Raw genomic sequence first — 19,598 nt, forward strand, 5'->3', positions numbered from 1 at the left:
GCAGGGTCGCAGGAAGGACGTGGATCTGTTGGAGCAGGGTCAGAGGAGGCCACGGAGATGCTGGGAGGGTTGGAGGACAGGCTGAGAGAGTTGGGGGGGTTCAGCCTGGAGAAGAGAAGGCTCCAGGGAGACCTTGGAGCCCCTTCCAGTCCCTCAAGGGGCTCCAGGAAAGCTGGGAAGGGACTCTGGATCAGGGAGGGGAGCCCTAGGAGGAGAGGGAAGGGTTGGACACTGAAAGAGGGGACTAGATGACCTTGAAGGTCTCTTCCAACCCAGATGATTCTATGATTCTATGATTTGGTAGGTGTTGGTGAACTCCATCGTGGTTGGTACCATCTGCTTAAAAGAAGTCAAGGGATGATGAAGGGTTTCTTTAGGTTTCAGTCCCTCAAGGGGCTCCAGGAAAGCTGGGGAGGGACTCTGGATCAGGGATGGGAGCCACAGGATGAGGGGGAAGGGGTTGGACACTGAAAGGTGAGATTGAGATGAGATGTGGGGAAGAACTTCTTTGCTGTGAGGGTGGTGAGAGCCTGGAATAGAAGCTGTGGCTGCCCCATCCCTGGAGGGGTTCAAGGGCAGGTTGGAGGGGGCTTGGAGCAACCTGGCCTGTGGCAGAGGGGGTGAAACTCGATGGTCTTGAAGGTCCCTTCCCACCCAAACCACTCTGTGATTGTGAAGTATCTCCAACTTGACATCGGAGAGCGTAGGCAAGGGCGCCGTGCTTGTGGGAGATGGAGGACCCAGAAGGGAGTGAAAAACAGAGGTTGTATGGAGAGAAGGAGGGGGAACAGGCCCCAAAAACTGCACTTTTTCATTGTGGCTCAAGAGGTAAATGCCGTGGGTGAGAGAGAGGACCGCAGAACGGGGGAACCAGGTGGCCTGAACCCTCCAGATGAGCTACCACTACCCTTTAAAAAGCTCCTCGTGGGTCGGATTGTCCTTAAGCAGAAGTTCATCTCTTCTGCTTGGCAGGGGCTGTGTTTAGCCTGGAGCACGGCGCAAGCACTGGCAGATAAGACGGCACCGAGAGGTTTTGCAATCTGTCAGCCCTCTGGATCCTGCCCGGGGTGGGGTGGGGTGGGGGGGGATGGAAAAAACTTCAGAAAGAGCCGATTTCGTCAGGATGCGAAATTAGAAAGTGGTTGCAACAAGGGGGGGGAAGAAATCCCTTGGGGAAAAAGCAGGGACAACCTCAGATGAGCAAATCCCCCCCCACCCCACCCCGAGCTTTGAAACCGCAGGTGTTGGAAGCGCCGTGGCCAACGTTGCGACAGCGGGTCTGTGGTGAGCATCCTCCTCAAACAACCCCAAAATGCCAGAGAAGTGGGCGATTTAAGTCAAACTGCCAAAGAAGTGGGCAATTTTGAGTTAAACTGCCTCTAAGGGCCTGCTTACGGGCCCTGGGACTGTACCAGCAGAGACACCTCCCTTGGCTTTGAACATCTTTTGAAGGACCGAAGCCCTTCAGATGTTTTTTTTTGGGGGGGGAAGAAATTTAGGGGAACCTGGTAGCTCCTGGAATAATGTGCCGTGCTCTGTGGCAGCAGGACTGAGCTATCAAATCCAGACTTGCCCACCCGGAGGAGAAACCTTTGCCTCCACGATGTCCTCACGTGGACCTCAGCTGCTGGGGATGGAGTTGGGGGCAAAGAGGGCACAACCAAGCCATGTCCTGCCGTGCCCAGGAGTGGTTTCTCCCCAATGCTTTGGTTTGAGGTTGTGGTTTGCCCTCAGACCTGCTCTCAACCTTCAAGGGATGTGCAGAGAAACTTCTGCTCCTGGCTGTTGTCATCTTCTGGCTTCAGGAGCCACCAGAGGGAGCTTCGGGGCTGTCCCTTCATCTTTTTCCCCCAAGCCAAGCTGTGGCACAAGATGGTGCTGTTGTCCCAGCCATCGCTGAGCTTGCGAGGGACAAGGGAAAGCCATCGTGGGACAGGGGGGGACACTGGTGAACCCCACCACACCGCCCCCCAAGCCAGAGCTTTGTGCAGGATGGGGGCGATGGGAGCTTCTTCCAAATTTGAGCCCATTTCCAGCCCTTTTTTAGGGTGAAGCCAAGGCTCAGGAGAAGCCCGTGGACAAGTGATGTGGAAAAGCCACACGCCAGCGAACGTGGCTTCACGTCCACGTCCATCTGTCCTTCCTGGTGGCCAGAGATAACATCCTGCCCACAGGGTGGGTGTCCCTGGGGGTTACACCGTTTATAAGAGGTGAAATAAATCTCATGACGTTGCTCTACGGAGACACCACCCTCCTGGTGAGAGGTCCTCGGGGTGAGGAGAAGGAAATACAGAGAGGGTTGTTGGTGTCCCCCCATCCTGGTGGGACATGGGGATGCTGGCTCCGGAGCATCCTTCCTTACCCTTCCCAGGCAGAAAGTGCCAGCCTGGCTCTGCAGAAAGAAGATTTCCCCTAAACTGGAGGAAATGGCCTCAAGTTACGCCAGGGGAGGTTCAGGCTGGATATTAGGAACAATTTTTTCACTGAAAGGGTTCTCAGACACTGGAATGGGCTGCCCAGGGAGGGGGTTGAGGCCCCATCCCTGGAGGGGTTCAAAAGAGGGGTTGATGTAGTGCTGGGAGGTCTGGTTTAGTGATGATGCTCCTTGTTTGTTGTGTGGGTGTCTATTTTTGTCAGTCAGGTTGACGGTTGGACAAGATGCTCTTTAAGGTCCCTTCCAACCTAGAAGATTCTGTGATTCTGTGTGATTCCCACAAAAGGGCTTTGATTTCAGCGTATCGGCATTTTCCGATGAGAAACCATCTCCTCGGAAAATTCCCCACCGGCAAAGAGAAACTCCCCCATGTACCAGGGGAGGGAATTTAATACCTTTGGAGTTCTTGGCTCTGGGTGAAGAAAGACGAAACGCAGCCAGCGCCGCTCATGGGGAGAGGGGAAACTGTGAAGTCCTGCGGCTGGAGCAGCTTCTCCACGTTCTCCTTGTGATGTTTCTCTTTCTTCAGGGTGCTGCTGCTCTCTGTGCAGGCAGAGGGTGCAAGCGTTATGGACCAGAAGGACCTTGGATCCCATCCCTGGATGTGTTTTAGAGTCGTTTAGATGTGGGGTTGGGGGATATGGTGTAGGGGAGAACTTTGTAGAGTAGGGTAGATGGTTGGACTCGATGATCCCAAGGGTCTCTTCCAACCTGAACGATTCTATGATGATCCCGAGGGTCTTTTCCAACCTAAATGATTCTATGACCTGGTGGGGGAATGGAGACAAGGGGAGGACAAGGTGATGCTCCAGGGGTTCACCTCCTGGTGGGGGAATGGAGGCAAGGTGAGGACAAGGTGATGCTCCAGGGGTTCACCTCACCTTTGGTTGGGGTCTTGAGCTAAAGGAGGACCAATGCAATTCAAGATAGCAGTAGAAATAGGCCTGATGGTTGAGTTACGGTGTCCACATGTCCCCAACTAGGCCCAGGGCTTAACCAGGCTGGAGGAAATTTCTCTGTGTGCTACAGAGACAGCTCTTCTTTCTTAAGTTCAGGGTTCCTCTAGAGCAATAACAGGCTCTTGCCCCCTCCAAGGCTCTTTCTGATGGCCCATGGGACGTTGGCAGGTGCCCACCTCGGTGCTTCATGGCTGGAGGAGTATGATCTGGGTGTCTGGCAGTCCAGGAGGAGGTGCCGAGGTGCAGATGATCAAGGCAGGGTTTGTGGAGGCAGGGAATATTGCAGAGCAGCTGCCAGCCCTGGGAAAGATGATGCCATTTTAGGGCTTCTCTTCCTTCATGATAAAACAGATGCCAGGTCAGGACCTGGCCCTCTACTCTTAAACTTAGGGCTTCTCTTCATGAAAAACCAGATACCAGGTCAGGACCTGGCCCTCTACTCTTAAAATTAACCCAAAATTGGGCTCTTCTTGCTTCTCTTCTTTAATATCATCGTGCAAAGGAGGCATTAACCTCCCACAGAGATGAGTACCTGCCCCGTTGGAGGTGTCCTCCATCCCTGGGTGATGCCTGCTGCTTTCAGGAAGACTTTTGGTCCTGCCCATGCAATGCTGATGGATCTCACACCCCGTGTATCCTTGGTGGGATAGAAGCCATCGAGCAAGAGACTTGAAAGCATAATTAGGTGATTAAATCCACCTCTGGTTGCCCAGGGGCTCCTCTTCCTGCATCGAGCAGGATTCTCCTGTTGTGCATCAACTTCAGAGCGGAGGAGAACAGGCTCCAGCCACGAATCTTCTCCAGGCCTTTGGTTTCCAATGACTCCCCTGAGAAGGCTTCCACCAGCCCTGGTGGGATAACGTGCCAAAGCCCTGCTAGATCTCTGGTGGAAAGCGTGGCAGGTACTTCATCTGGGCTTGAAGGCTTCCTTCTCTCTGTTTTTTTGGCGAGGGGGCCCAGGGTCTGGAAGGAGGAGAGGCTTTTATGGGAACCCAAGTTCCCCTTTTGACACGACTTCCTTGCGCTTAAATTTCAGGTTGGGTTTCAGGCTCGAACACATTCTGGTTGGCCATCTTTCACTGTCAGGGGGGATTAGGCCAGTCATTATTTACACGCACCTCTATTACACAGAGTCTGTTTCTCTTTTTTCTTTTCTTTTCTTTTCTTTTCTTTTCTTTTCTTTTCTTTTCTTTTCTTTTCTTTTCTTTTCTTTTCTTTTCTTTTCTTTTCTTTTCTTTTCTTTTCTTTTCTTTTCTTTTCTTTTCTTTTCTTTTCTTTTTTTTTTTTTTTCCCTTTCCTTTTCTTTTCTTTGCTGTGCTTTGCTTTGCTCCTTTTCTTTTCTCCTTTCTCTTCTCTTCTCTTCTCTTCTCTTCTCTTCTCTTCTCTTCTCTTCTCTTCTCTTCTCTTCTCTTCTCTTCTCTTCTCTTCTCTTCTCTTCTCTTCTCTTCTCTTCTCTTCTCTTCTCTTCTCTTCTCTTCTCTTCTCTTCTCTTCTCTTCTCTTCTCTTCTCTCCTTTCCTTTCCCCTTTCCTTTCCCTTTTCCTTTCTTCTTTCCATTCCTTTCCCCCCCCCATGTAGTTCTCCACAATATACAGACCTTGACCAAAGCAGCCCCGTGGATGGGGGAGAGGGGGTGAATGAGGCTCCTGCTGTGCAAAGCGGAATGGGAAGATCCAGATCTGGGAGTTGGGAGATGCTTTGGGGAGAGCATCCTCTTCCTCCCACGCGTGGACACCGCTTCCCAAGCAGCCAGGTTCATCCTGGGGCATCCAGGGGGTTGGAGCTGGTTTCCAGCAAAGAGGCTGAAAGTTTGGTGTGATGGGCCACTGGTTTGATCTGGGGCAGCTTCTCTGGAGCTTTGGCTGCTCCCCAAGAAATGAGGGTATTTTTTTATTATTTTTTTTTTTTAGAAACCCAACGTGCATGAGTTTTAAAAGGGATTTTTTGATAGAAGTCCCATTTACTCCTTTATTTGGCTTGGGAGGCTGCAGTGGAACGGATTTCTTTACATATCCTTGAGTGTTATTTGATTAAGGTTACGACTGCTAATAAACACTCTGGGTCTATTCTCCTTCCCCGCCGCTGGCGATTCGGGCCGACCGGTGCCTGCGTGGGATGACACCTCTTTATACCATGGTGTGAGGGACCAGAGCACTGGTTCTGCTCCCCTTTCACCAGTTCACCCGTGCTCTGCTCACCTCTGATTTATTCCAGCTTCATAACATAAGAGAAAACAGGAATGGGAGGAGGTCCAGGAGAGTTTCTGGCACAATAACCAGTTTACTTCCTTTCCCCTTCCCTTTGCCGTTTACAATCACCAGCTCTTCTATTAAAAATGATTAAAAAAAAAGCTATGAGAAGAGCAGACATTGCCCAGGGGTAAGAAAACTCGAAGCTGCGGAATCAAACTGACAAAACCCAAAATCTTTGTGTGTGGTGTGGGAAGGAGAAGCAGGTTCTGCTCAGAGGAAGAAAGTGGGGACCCCAGAGGACCCTGTTCTACCTGTCACCTGGAAAAAGAGCCTGAATCTTTTGCTGTGTAAGAAAATATTTGCAATTTTTGGGGAAGCAAACCCGAGGAAGGGATAGAGACACCCCAGCGTGCTGGTGATTGCGGTGAGAGATCTCAGCCAGGGCTCAGAGAAGGCCAGTAAGTGAATTGTAGCCCAAACTGGTGGCCCAGGGACTTAAGGAGAGAGATGCTGAGGGACTAAGGAGGGAGATGCTCAAGGACTAAGGAGAGAGATGCTCAGGGACCAAGGAGAGAGATGCTCAGGGACTAAGGAAAGAGATGCCCAGGGATTAAGGAGAGAGATGCCCAGGGATTAAGGAGAGAGATGCCCAGGGACTAAGGAGAGAGATGCTCAGGGACTAAGGAGGGAGATGCTCAGGGACTAAGGAGGGAGATGCTCAGGGACTAAGGAACAAGATGCTCAGGGACTTAAGGAGAGAGATGCCCAGGGACTAAGGAACAAGATGCTCAGGGACTTAAGGAGAGAGATGCCCAGGGACTAAGGAAAGAGATGCCCAGGGATTAAGGAGAGAGATGCTCAAGCTCATCTGAGGACACACAGATTGTCCAGAGAGAAAGAAGCAGAGACTCAGGAGTCACCCACCTCGGGGGAATAATCAGGGTGCATTTAAAAAAGGATGACTGTGCCACATGCCATGAAATTCAAGAGATGGGTTAATGTAGTGCTGGGAGGTCTGGTTTAGTGATGGTGTTGCTTTTTGTTTGTTGTGTGGGTGTCTATTTTTGTCAAAGTTAGGTTGACGGTTGGACAAGATGATCTTTAAGGTCCCTTCCAACCTAGAAGATTCTGTGATTCTGTGAAATAAAAACCTGCTTGGAGGTACCCACAGTGCAAACTCCACGTGAATTAAGCTTCTCCCTGCACTGAAAACCCACCCTGGTGGCCTTTTATGAAGCCCCAAGAGCTCAGAGAGCTCCCTGCTTGCACCAAGCCTTTCTGCCCCCTTCTTGTCCCCAAATCTTGGGGGTCTTGGTGCCTTTTTCCTGGACGTTGAAGCCCAGTTTCTCCACGACAGCCATAATAAGTTCTTGCGCCGCGCTAATGAAGAGCTGTGTGGGCCAGTCCTTAATTACAACCATCAGTTAAGCTGTCAGAGGGAGCCCCCCCTCGCCCTCGGTTCTTGCATTATTAGACTTTGGACCTTGATGAGATGCAATCAGGCATGAAAGTGCGACCTGAGCAGAGCCAGGGAGGTCCCAGCTCCCCCATCGAGCTCTGGGAGGGGGGTTGGTTTAGTGCTAGACCTGATTTCTCAAGGATTTTACCCATTTCACTGCAAGGGAGCAGAGAGGGAGAAGAGGAGGAGAGCTCCATGGGGAATGCCATCACCTTAGGCACAACCAGCCATCTATCCCATATTTCCTGGCTTTTTTAGGATTTTCAAGGCTTCATCCTTTGGAAGGCAAGAAGCATTTGCTGGAACTCGGCACCTGCAGCTTGGGCTTCCTGCTTAAAAGCTTTAATTGTTTAATTTCAAGAGGAACACTGCGTTGGGGATGAGTCCAAGTCACGGTGTCTTTCAGCCACATCTGGATTTGGAAGTGTCCCCCCGGGACCGTTTCTCCCCGCAGTCCTCCCTTTAATTTTCACACTAGACCCCAGGTGGAAAACAGACGGGCAGATGGTGGGTTTTAATGACAACGGGCCCAGTTTATTTGAACTGGGGTCTTTAGGGGGAGACGTGTTTGTTTGCTCAGACCACACGTTATTAACTAATCCCCAGACTTTGTTTTTACAGTCGCGTTGTGAGCAACTTCCCACTTTTCGCCCCTTTTCCTCCATCAAAACGTCCTCAGCTCCACGGTTGTGTGTTTTTGTGTGTGTGTGTGTGTGTGTGAGGTGTCCCAGGCTGCTGCTGCTGCTCGGGGTGGATTCCCATTCAGCAGCCACAGCTCCCCAGGCTTAACTGGGAAATTTAGAGCAGCAGACTGGGAATTACCTGGTGCTCTTTGGAAATGATCCTTATCGTGGAATCCTAGAGTGGTTTGGGTGGGGAGGGACCTTCAAGATCATCCAGTTGATCTCCAAGACACCTCCCACCAGACCAGGTTGCTCCAAGCCCCCTCCAACCTGGCCTTCAACCCCTCCAGGGATGGGGCAGCCACAGCTTCTATTCCAGAGTCTCCCCACCCTCACAGCAAACAAGTTCTTCCCCACATCTCATCTCCATCTCCCCCTCTTTCAGTGTCCAACCCTTTCTCCTCCTCCTAGGGCTCCCCTCTCTCATCCAGAGTCCCTCCCCATCTCTCCTGGAGCCCCTTGAGGGACTGGAAGGGGCTCCAAGGTCTCCCTGGAACCTTCTCTTCTCCAGGCTGAACAATCCCATTCCCTCTTTGTATGAAGGGGTAATAATATTTCTTTTATCTTCCCCATGGATCGGCCCCATTCTTATTCCAAATCCCAGCTTTTTCTCCTTTTCCCAACTTCTCTTCTTCCAGGACAGGACCACGACTTGCTGCCTGCCCGGACTAGAAAAGAAAAGCCCATTTCAAATGGTGAAACACTTCCAAGACCACCTTCTAAAGCATTTGGTTACGTTAAATGCTTGGAGGTACCCACAGTGCAAACTCCACGTGAATTAAGCTTCTCCCTGCACTGAAAACCCACCCTGGTGGCCTTTTATGAAGCCCCAAGAGCTCAGAGAGCTCCTTGCTTGCACCAGGCCTTTCTGCCCCCATCTTCTCCCCAAATCTTGGAGGCCTTGGTGCCTTTTTCCTGGACGTTGAAGCCCAGTTTCTCCACGACAGCCATAATAAGTTCTTGCGCCGCTTCCACAACCTCCAGGGCTCCGTCCCCCTCACCGTGAAGAAGTTCTTCCTCATCTTCAAGTGGAACCTCTTCTGTTCCAACTTGTGCCCGTTGCCCCTCGTCCTCTCACTGGGAACCACTGAAAAGAGTCTGGTTCCCTCCTCCTTCAACCCTCCCTTGAGATACTTGTAGGCATTGATAAGGTCTCCCCTCAGCCTTCTCTTCTCCAGACTAAAGAGTCCCAGCTCTCCGTTTCTCCCCGCAGTCCTCCCTTTAATTTTCACACTAGACCCCAGGTGGAAAACAGACGGGCAGATGGTGGGTTTTAATGACAACGGGCCCAGTTTATTTGAACTGGGGTCTTTAGGGGGAGACGTGTTTGTTTGCTCAGACCACACGTTATTAACTAATCCCCAGACTTTGTTTTTACAGTCGCGTTGTGAGCAACTTCCCACTTTTCGCCCCTTTTCCTCCATCAAAACGTCCTCAGCTCCACGGTTGTGTGTTTTTGTGTGTGTGTGTGTGTGTGTGTGTGAGGTGTCCCAGGCTGCTGCTGCTCGGGGTGGATTCCCATTCAGCAGCCACAGCTCCCTGGTCTTAACTGGGAAATTCAGAGCAGCAGACTGGGAATTGCCTGGTGCTCTTTGGAAATGATCTTTATCATGGAATCACAGAGTGGTTTGGGTGGGGAGGGACCTTCAAGATCATCCAGTTGATCTCTGGGACAGGATTTGGGGCAACCACCTTCTCCTCGCCGGGTTTCCCACCTGCGCCTTTCGCCGAGCATCTCCCCTTTGATGGTTTCCAGCCCTCGCCTGCCAAAGAGAAATCTGAAAGGAAACAGCTTGTTCTGGAGGGATGGAAGGGGTCGGAGAAGGGGGGTGAGGGGGTGGGTTCTGTTGTGTAGCCCCACACAGCTGTTAATCACCGAAATATCTCTGGCTCCCAGCAGCTGTCTGGTGTTTATCTTCGCCTGGATATCTCCTGGCCCAGCCCGCCCAGAGCAGGCTGTGCAGCCAAGCCAAATAGGAAGGGAAAAAGCAGATAATTTTGCACACAAGGGGGTGTGCACACGTGTATTTTGTGTGCACGTGTGCGTGCACACGCGTGTGCTGACACACACAGGCTGGGTGTCTGTGTTCCCCGGGAGTGCGCGGCAGTAATTTATTTACTTTTCTCTCATTTGTTTGAAATCGAGGTGTGATTTTCGTGGAGGTGTTGGCACACCCAAGGGAAGCCTGAGGCCTTGTGTGCTTCCAGGGGCACGATGGCCACTCTGATAAAAAAAAAATCGGAGTCGTGTGTCCCCCTTTGCTGGGCAAAGCCGAAGCTGGTGCGTTGGGGAAGGAATTTCACTGAATTTCACTGAATTTTAGAGTTGGAAATTGTGTTTTCTTTAAGCCTTGTGAAGCTTTTTTTGATAAAAGCAGAAAAATACAGGCCTTCCCAGGCCTTCCAGGATCAGAGGCTTTAAAGTGCACCTAAAAGGCAGTTCCCTGGGCCACCTGTGGCTGTTTTGGGACACAAGGAGGAGGAAAAGGGCTAATAAAATAAACGGTCCCACCTGGAGAAGAGAAGGAGGGCAACCTCCTGACTCCAATTAACCTGTCCTGGCAGGGGGGAGAGGGTAAGGAGTTCCTATAAATGAGGTTCAGTTGAGGCTGGGTTTTCTAGGGAGAGGATGAGAAAGGCAACTCTCTTGGTGTGTTTGAGGTCCTCTTTGTGGTAAGGAGCTTGCAGTGACCTTGGAGGTTAAAGATTTGAGAAGCAGCAAGGAGGATGTTGAGTGTGTTACATCTTGATTTTTCTGAAGGCTCAGGCAGAAAAATACAGGCCTTCCAGGATCAGAGGCTTTAAAGTGCACCTAAAAGGCAGTTCCCTGGGCCACCTGTGGCTGTTTTGGGACACAAGGAGGAGGAAAAGGGCTAATAAAATAAACGGTCCCACCTGGAGAAGAGAAGGAGGGCAACCTCCTGACTCCAATTAACCTGTCCTGGCAGGGGGGAGAGGGTAAGGAGTTCCTATAAATGAGGTTCAGTTGAGGCTGGGTTTTCTAGGGAGAGGATGAGAAAGGCAACTCTCTTGGTGTGTTTGAGGTCCTCTTTGTGGTAAGGAGCTTGCAGTGACCTTGGAGGTTAAAGATTTGAGAAGCAGCAAGGAGGATGTTGAGTGTGTTACATCTTGATTTTTCTGAAGGCTCATACCTTCTTTTTTCTGCATTTCCAGGTCTTTTCTGTAACAGTCAGAGCATCCTGAGCTACTACATGGCAGCAGAGGAAGTCCTGAGCTGCTGGACGTGTGATAAGGTAGGATTTGCTTGAACTTATGGGATGGTGGGAACCAAGTGGACTTTTCTTTTAATGACTTGTCAACTGTAGGCGTCCAGAGAAGCTCAAGGTTGTTTTGTTGACTGTTGTGAAGCTTGGAGCTAAAGGGTTTGCTGTTTTTATTTACCTAGCAGTTGTTTTGTGTGTTTAATGTGTTGCTTTGGAAAGAATGATTGATGTCCTCCTCGTTGCTGCCTCTCCCCTGAGGTTCCTCAGGCTGTCGAGCCCTGGGAGTTGCAGAAACTGGCTGCACAGGGTGGTGTGTGCCTTCGACTTCTCTGAGCCCTGAGGGAGGCTGAGATCTTGCTGCTTCTTACTCTGCGTTCCCTGGAGGATAAACTGCAATTTTGGCTTTTTGGAGGCTTTTTTTTTTGGTAGGTGGGAAGCTGGAGGCCTGTGCTGAGCTGTGCTCGAGCCTGAGTGAGGGGGTGGGTGATGGTTTATCCCCATTTGCCTCTTGCTCCTGGAGTACAGTGAGTGCCTTGCGTGGAGGTTGTGCAACAAAAAGCTTCTTCCAAAGCAGTTGGGCTTTTTTTTTTTCATTTCTTTAATTTTTTTTGGCTGTGAATGCCCAGCTTTCCTTCAGGTCCAACTCTGGTATTTATCAATTAACTTGCTCCAGAGCCTGGGAACAGCCACGCAGCTGTCCTCTCCTCCATCCCTCCTCCTGCCTTACCTCATCCTGTGATTGCTGTCCCACAGGGCACCCTGGGCTTGCAGCAGCCTGCACATCTGTCCCATCTGCTGGGCATGCAGTCAGGGCTCAGAGGATAAAGAAATGGAAGAGAAAAAAAGGCACTTGCCCAGCAGGAGCTTTTTTTTAGGCAGGAACACGCTTGTGTTGTGGCACCTGGAAGAGTTTGTGGTGGGAGAAGGGAACTGGGGATGAAATAAGGAGAGCAAACTGCTGTCAGGATGCTTCTGCTGGAGCCCTGGTGAGGAAAAGCAAACGCAGGAGAAAAAGGTTGTAGCAGCTCCTGTTCTCACCAAAATAAGCCAAATTTTTGGGCCAGCTCTCTTTGCCGGAGCCTTTGCTGTAGGTGAGAGGCTCCTCCAAAGGGAGAGCCCAGCTTTTTTGGAAGGCAGAGGACAGGAAGGGAGGAGTTCAGCTGGAGCAGGCTCTCTCCTAAGTAAGGAGTCAGCTGTTTCCTAATGTGCTGAGAGGACGTGGGAGCCCATGGGTTTGCTGAAATGCGTGTGCAGCGATTGCTCCTTCCGAAGAGCCAAGACTCTCCTTGTCCCTCTCCTCTCCCCCAAGAAACAGGGTGTTTAATGTGCAGCCAGGGTGTTTTGGGCCACACACTGGGGTTAATTTGCTCCCCCCCTGAAAAGGGGAATAAAGAAGGGGAGGTTTCAGTGCTGGAGGAAGGCTCTGGAACAGAAACGCCGCTGTGCGTTGGGGGGATGATGGTGGAAACAGCTCTGGAGGCATCTCGATGACAGGCACAGCCTAGAACTGTGTCTGGACTCTGGGTTTGCGTTTTTTTTCCCTACTTCTTGCAACTTCATTTCCAGCTTCGTAACAGGGAGCACAACCTCTGGCTTGGTTTCACCCGACGTGCTTGCAGCAAAGCTAAGGAGAGCAGGGATCTGCTATTCCTATGGAGATAGCACAGCATCGAGGGGGTGTGGGGGCATTTCTTAAGAGTCCTGGGGCTCAGGATATATCTGGGCACCTGTGGGGCTGGTGGCACAAAGAGTGGCACCTCAACTTGGCCCCCTTCCCACCCCAGAGGCAGAGAAGCACCCTAAAACCTTGAGGGGAAATTTCCAGGCTGGGGAAATTGTGTCTTGGGTTGGGCCCTGTGGGGTGTCGAGGGAGAGAAGGTCCCTGAGCCAGCCCCTGCCAGCCAGAGGGCAGGGGATAAGTGGCAGAATAAAAATATTACCCCCTGGTGATGGCTTCAGATTGGAATCAGCAGCCCCATCCTGCCTGCTGAGAAGAGAGGGGCTGGGAAGACCTGCCTTGGGGAGAACAGGTTGGAGTTGCTCTCAGTGGGGGTCCTGTGGGGATTTGTATCTCAAAATCCCATTTTTCTTGCAGAGCTGTTGAGTTCCTGTTGTTCTGGCTCCCCGTGTGTTCAGGGAGCAGCCATCCTGCTCCTCTCCACCCTCTCCATGTCCCTTTGGTGTTCAGTGTCAGCTGAGGACACCGTGTAACCCCTGTGGAAGACAACACACTTCCCATAAACACAGATGGAGCATTATTAATAGTCTGCTTTAATGTGCTCTAATTTGAACAAAATGGTGTTTTCAAATGAGTTTGGAGTTGCAGGAGACAGGAACTCCTGGTATTTTAAGGTTTGGTGATGGGGTTTTTTTGTAGAGGGGGGGTTCTGCCTTGGAGTTAAGCTTGAGGTTGTTGAGTTGGGTGACTCCTAGAGGCAGAGCCTATAGAGAAACATATATGATCTGGGAGTTGGACTAGATGATCTCTATGGTCCCTTCCAACTCTAAAAAATTCAGTGAAATGACCCCCCCTGTAGCAGCAGGTCCTCTGGGTGCACAGCCCACCTTCCTGCAGCACCCTCAGCTTCAGCTGATGCCTGGAGAAGGGGGTAGGATGGACTTTAAGCTGGAGCCAGCTGGTCCCAGTCAGGATCAAGGTTGCTTCCATTGACCTGAGCCCTGTTCAAGACCATCACTAGGTGTGAAAAAAAATCCTCTTCCTGGTCCCTGTTCCCTGGGCTCCCTTGTCCCCACCCAGAGTATTTAAAAAAATATTCTTAATGAGCTGTCACTTTGGCCCAGGGCTCACTTGGCGATTTAAGGTTGGTGGTAACGATGAGACCGTGGTGTCCAGGCAGGGGGAAAAGGAGTTTGAGGGGCTTTCTGCTGGTTTATTTTCCCACCCCCCCTGCCCCCACCCGCCTTGGTTTGGAGTTGTTTTGAGTCCTGCAGTGATTTCTCACAGCTGGCCCAGCTATCATCCTGATCGTGTTGCTGGTGGTGGTGGGGGGAGAAGACTTGGCAACCCGGCAGCTGTCCCGGAGCCCGAGCCATCAATGAGCTCAGAGAGGGAAGGAGAGAGGTTTTTGGATGAGAGAAACTGTATTTGTGGTGGCTTTTCTTTTTTTTTTCCCTTCTTTCTCAAGTGAGAGGCTGCCAGGGTTGACTGGATCCAGGCACAGCCCGAGCAGGTGCTGTGTGTGCTTTGCTCCTCTGGCTTCTCCTCCTCCCTGGACCGTGCGGGTGCAGCGTTTGGGGTTGAGGGATGGTCCCAAGAGGCATCTCAAACCTGACCCGGGGCTCACACCAACCTGGGAACTCACATGTAGCTCTGCCAACGTGCTCCAGCACTGTTTGCAGCAGCTCTTGGCTCTTTCTACTCATCTGCCCCACACAGAGATATATATTTTTTTTTTAAGCTGTATTTTCAGACATCAGTGACGTGACCCGCTGACAGCCCTGCTTATGTTTTATGCTGCAGGTCCTAAATGACAGAGCTGCATCTAAAGATGTTTCTTTTGACTGAGTCCAAAAGCATTCTTGTACTGCCCCTTGATATCAGACCATAGCTAATATCACAGAGTCATAGGGTGTAGGGGAGAACTTTGTAGAGTAGTTATCATAGAGTCATAGGGTGTAGAGGAGAACTTTGCAGAGTAGGGTAGATGGTTGGACTTGATGATCCCAAGGGTCTTTTCCAACCTGAATTATTCTATGATAGAATGGTATGGTCTGGAAGGGACCTTAAAGACCATCCAGTCCCGAATGGTATGGGCTGGAAGGGACCTTAAAGACCATCCAGTCCCACCCCCTGCCCTGGGCAGGGACACTTCCCACCAGACCAGGTTGCTCCAAGCCCCCTCCAACCTGCCCTTGAACCCCTCCAGGGATGGGGCAACCACAGCGTCTATTCCAGGGTCTCCCCATCCTCCCAGCAAAGAAGTTCTTCCCCACATCTCACCTCCATCTCCCCTCTTTCAGGGTCAAACCCTTCCCCCTCCTCCTATGGCTCCCCTCCCTCATCAAGAGTCTCTCCCCATCAAGCTGGTGTGATGTTTTGAGGATATTTTGAGGTGTTCTCCTCCAGCACAAAGGGTTTGGCAAAGTATCCCAGGCAGCTGGTGTGATGTCTTGAGGATATTTTGAGGTCTTCTCCTCTAGCACAAAGGGTTTGGCAAAGTATCCCAGGCTACTGCTTTTAAAAAGCTCATCTTTAATAGGATGCTGTCTCCGTTACTGAGGGCCTGTTGGCTTTGCTGCAGGGTATGGGAGGCTTCATTTTAGATGTGGTCACCTTGGGATTCTCTGGAGATGCTGATGATGTATGGCAGGATGATCTCCAGTATGTGGCTGAAACCAAATCTCCTGTGAGACTCTGCCTGCCCTGAGCTTTAATACTCCAGGAAATGAGGGGCTGCTCTTCTTTCCTCTAGATGTGGGTTGTGTGGATGTATCTTCTGCTGTTTCCCCCTTCTGAGCAAGCCTGGACTTCTCTGGTTTGTGATAGGAGGTCCTGCTGCAATCCTGTGGAGATGCAAGGTTGACTCCTCTCCCTTCATCTTCACCATGGGCATCTGGAAAGCTCTTGGTTTGCCCAGTGTGGCACTGGGAGGTGTCTGTCATTCCTGAACCTGCCTCTTGCCTGCTCTTTCCATGGTGACCCTCCTCTTCTGTCCCAAAGGAGGTTCTGCTGGACCTCTCAGTTCGGATTCATGCTGGTTGCTGCAGGTTTTATCAGGGATGATGCTCTCTCCACTCCACCCTGAGCCTGGGACGTGCTCCAACCCTTTGGACCTCCTCCCTACCGCCGTGCTCCAGCACATCTGCCCTGATGTGCTGCCCTCCCGCTGTGATTTGAGATCCAGGTGTTCCTGCTGCTCGGGGCTGTGTGGCTTTTGGAAGGGATGGACTTAAACAGATGAAAAACGCCGCGGTGAAGGGGTGTTAAATTGGTGGTTGTGTTTTGGGGGCTTCTCAAGGGCTTGTTTTCTCCTGCTCCCTGGGACCTGGAGGAGATCTCAGGCAAACCACAAAGTGGGTCAGTGGAGAACACGGGGCGGTGGCAGTGTTCAAACCCTGAGCTGTAAATGCAGCTCTGAACAAACAACCTTTTATACCTTAATGGCTATTTCAGATGCCAGGTCTACCCCCCTCCACCCCCCCTCAACCAACACGGGGTGGTGGCAGTGTTCAAACCCTGAGCTGTAAATGCAGCTCTGAACAAACAACCTTTTATACCTTAATGGCTATTTCAGATGCCAGGTCTACCCCCAACCCCCCCCTCCCAACCCCTGGCTCGTGTCTTTCCAGGCATCTCTCCGGGCAGATGCTGTGCTCTGGCAGGGAACAGCCCAGGAATTGACTCCAGCCTTGGAAAGCCAGCCAAGAATTGTGTGGGGAAATAATACTTCTCCTGGGTTTATTTTGATGCGAGTGCCCTTGCTGCTTTTTTTCCTGCTTTTTTTTCTCTGCACCTGAAAATAGCTTTTTCCCAGCTGCCTGCTTTGGGGGGGTGGGAGATCTCCAGCCTGGAGAAGAGAAGGCTCTGAGGAGACCTTAGAGCCCCTTCCAGTCCCTCAAGGGGCTCCAGGAAAGCTGGGGAGGGACTTTTGATGAGCCCTAGAAGGAGGGGGAAGGGTTGGACACTGAAAGAGGGGAGATTGAGATGAGATATTAGGAAAAATTCTTTGTTTCGGGGTCTCACCACCCTCAGAGTAGAGAAGCTGTGGCTGCCCCATCCCTGGAGGGGTTGAAGGGCAGGTTGGAGGGGGCTTGGAGCAACCTGGTGTGGTGGGAGGTGTCCCTGCCCAGGGCAGGGGGTGGAATTTGATGATTTTTAAGATCCCTTCCAGCCCAAACCCACTCCATGATTCTACATGGGCGGAGGAGAGGGATGTGATGCTTTTATAAGCCCTGGATCCAAAGTGTTTGGGTGGAGGCAGCCTTAGTTCTCCAACACGATGTGGGATTGCAGTAGTGAGGCCCATCTTAAATTAAGACAGGTGAGTGGAAAAGGGGTTGTTGGATGAGCTTTTGTGGTGTTTGCTACAGGGCAGCCAGGTCAATGTTCTCCGGGTTGTGGCTATAAACACCTTAGATGCCTTAAGCTGCCTGGCACGCAGCTATTTCTGCGAAGATTAAGTTGAAATAGGAGCTTTAATGGTGTGACATTGAACTTTGAACAAGGCTCTGGCGCCGTCACAACTTTCTTCTGTGGTTGAGAGGAGAAAAAAGCAGGATAAGGCATACTTTGAGGTGTACAGAGGGGCACTAAAAGCTGAACTCCCTGCAAGCTCTTTCCTTTGAGCTCTTGATCACGCTGTAGCACGTGCAAGCCCTGTATGATCCAGGATGGATGGCCTTCCATCCATTTCTTCTGAAAACTTCATGGATCTCCAACAGCTGCGAGTGATTTATTTTGGGTGCAATCAGTTAATGTTTGGGTGAAGTGCTTTGAAGATGTACAGCATCCTCAAAGGCTGAGTATTGCTTCATTATTACTGCTATTTAACATCTCGTAGCTGAACTACTGTCAGGCATCCTCGCTTAATAATGTATTTGGGGTCTGGATTTTCTCCACAAAGGCAGATTTTTGGCAAAAGGGATGGTGGAAGGATATAACAGAGGTTCCAGTTACATAGTACCTGTCAGCTGAGTTCTACAGGCACTAGTTAACTCTCAGAACTTGGTAGGGCAGCCTGGCTGACCATCCCCATGGAGATGGGGAGGAGAAGTGACCTTTTTGAGGTCACACAGGAGGGGCTTAGATCCAGATTCTCCAGAATCAGCTCTTCCCACTGCAGTTACGGTGTCCTTTTGCTGTGACTTTGCCAATGGCCTCCTTGCGACCTCCTGTGCTCCTTATGAAGGCATCTGGCAGTTGGAAATGCCTATCTACTAACATCTAAGTACTTATTTTGGGTCAAGAAGCGTGAAAGTTGGGTTTCTTGCCATGCAAAAGCTTGTGCACTTGGAGGCTGGAGTCCAAAGAGGTACAGGACATGGAGGGTAACAAGGAGAGCAAAACTGAGTGACTTCTGAAGTCATCAAAGTTGGGAGTTTGTCACCAGGGTCTGGCTTCTTGTGTTTGCTTTTTCTGGTGGTCCCACATGGAGAATAGGCATTAATTATGTCATTTAATTTGCTTTCTGGCCAGCCTGATCCCTAGCAGGACTCTCCCAAGAGCTGCTGCTTGGGATCCTGCTGGAAACCAGCCTGACCAGAGGCCACCCATCAGTAGGAATGATTAACCCCAACCCTCCATCCTTCTGGGATGGGTCTCCAGGTGGTGGTGTTGGTCTGAGCTGGTCCCTCTGTGTCATGGTGGAGCGGAGAAGTGTTCCTCAACTCTCCTGTGGGCTCTTCAAACTGATTGCTGTCAATCCCCCACCTTTCACCAGAGAGAGAGAAGTGCTTAGGAATGGAAGAGGTGACATTAGGAGACTCCAGCAGGCAGTCCATCACGAGTGCTTAGCAATGGAAGAGGTGATATTAGGAGACTCCAGCAGGCAGTCCATCACGTCTTTGACGCTAACATGGAGAAGTGTTCCTCACCTCTCCTGTGGGCTTTTCAAACTGATTGCTGTCAATCCCCCACCTTTCACTAGAGAGAGGAGTGCTTAGGAATGGAAGAGGTGACATTAGGAGACTCCAGCAGGCAGTCCATCACGTCTTTGACGCTAACATCTAGTCTAGAAGACTTGGAAAGCAGCTCCTCCCACCCCAGAGACAACATATAGCATGGTGTTGGGTCTGAGCTGGTCCCTCTGTGTCAGGGTGGAGCAGAGCAGCTTTCCTCACCTCTCCTGTGGGCTCCTCAAACTGATTGCTGTCAATCCCCCACCTTTCACCAGAGAGAGAAGTGCTTAGCAATGGAAGAGGTGATATTAGGAGACTCCAGCAGGCAGTCCATCATGTCTTTGACACTAACATCTAGTCTAGAAGACTTGGAAAGCAGCTCTTCCCACCCCAGAGACAACATATAGCATGGAAATGGAAAAAAAAAAAATTAAATAAAATTAACTGGCGCTGCTATTCTGACAGATAAAGAGCAACTCTTCATAAAGGACCTCTGTGTGGTTCTCCCTGCCAAGAATCATTTAAACAAGGGGTCATTAGTGACTTATCTTTCCTAAAACACTAGTGAAAGCTGACATCTTGGGGAGAGACCCCATCGCTCACTCTGCTGCGGTGGAGAACATCTGGCTACGGATCCAGCTGTTTGCACCCTCCCTGCCTGCATCCCCCCCCCTTTCCTTTAGCCACATGCTGGGACACGGGATTTCCAGCTTCATGGATTACTCCCAGCAAAGCCAGGGGTGACTGACAGCCCGGAGGAGGCCAACGGGGGAAAATTCCTCTTGCTTACTCAGAGGTTTCTGCAGGAGCTTTATCAAAGCCCTGCTCCTCCCAGGGAAAACTCTGCCTGATAACCAGGCATTAGGAACAACCAGAGGTGGGACTGGGAATTGGGCTGTGGATCCTGAGAGCTGTGGAGCTTATTCACCCACCACTGGCAGCTTATTTATCTTCCTAACCTTCTTCCTTAAGAAAACAATGTTATCTGCCTCTTGAAGGTAGGGAATAAAGAGCCTGTGAGATGCCCTCCTTGGTCCCTCTATCTCCACTTGGTGCTTTACTGGGGTCCT

The 19,598-nt window shown here is 50.9% G+C and overlaps 1 protein-coding gene across 1 annotated transcript in view; it reads left to right on the forward strand.

The window, feature by feature from the left end:
* Positions 1-19,598, forward strand: part of LOC106893671 (sorting nexin-19-like) — a 129,148-nt gene that overhangs the window by 43,780 nt on the left and 65,770 nt on the right. Inside the window, exon 12 of the mRNA XM_014951838.1 lies at positions 10,901-10,980. Within this exon, the coding sequence (XP_014807324.1) occupies positions 10,901-10,913 (13 nt within the window). The 3' untranslated portion in view covers positions 10,914-10,980. The remainder of the gene's footprint in view (positions 1-10,900; positions 10,981-19,598) is intronic.

Source organism: Calidris pugnax, unplaced genomic scaffold, assembly GCF_001431845.1.
Source record: "Calidris pugnax isolate Ruff unplaced genomic scaffold, ASM143184v1 scaffold145, whole genome shotgun sequence".
Classification (NCBI taxonomy): Eukaryota; Metazoa; Chordata; class Aves; order Charadriiformes; family Scolopacidae; genus Calidris; species Calidris pugnax.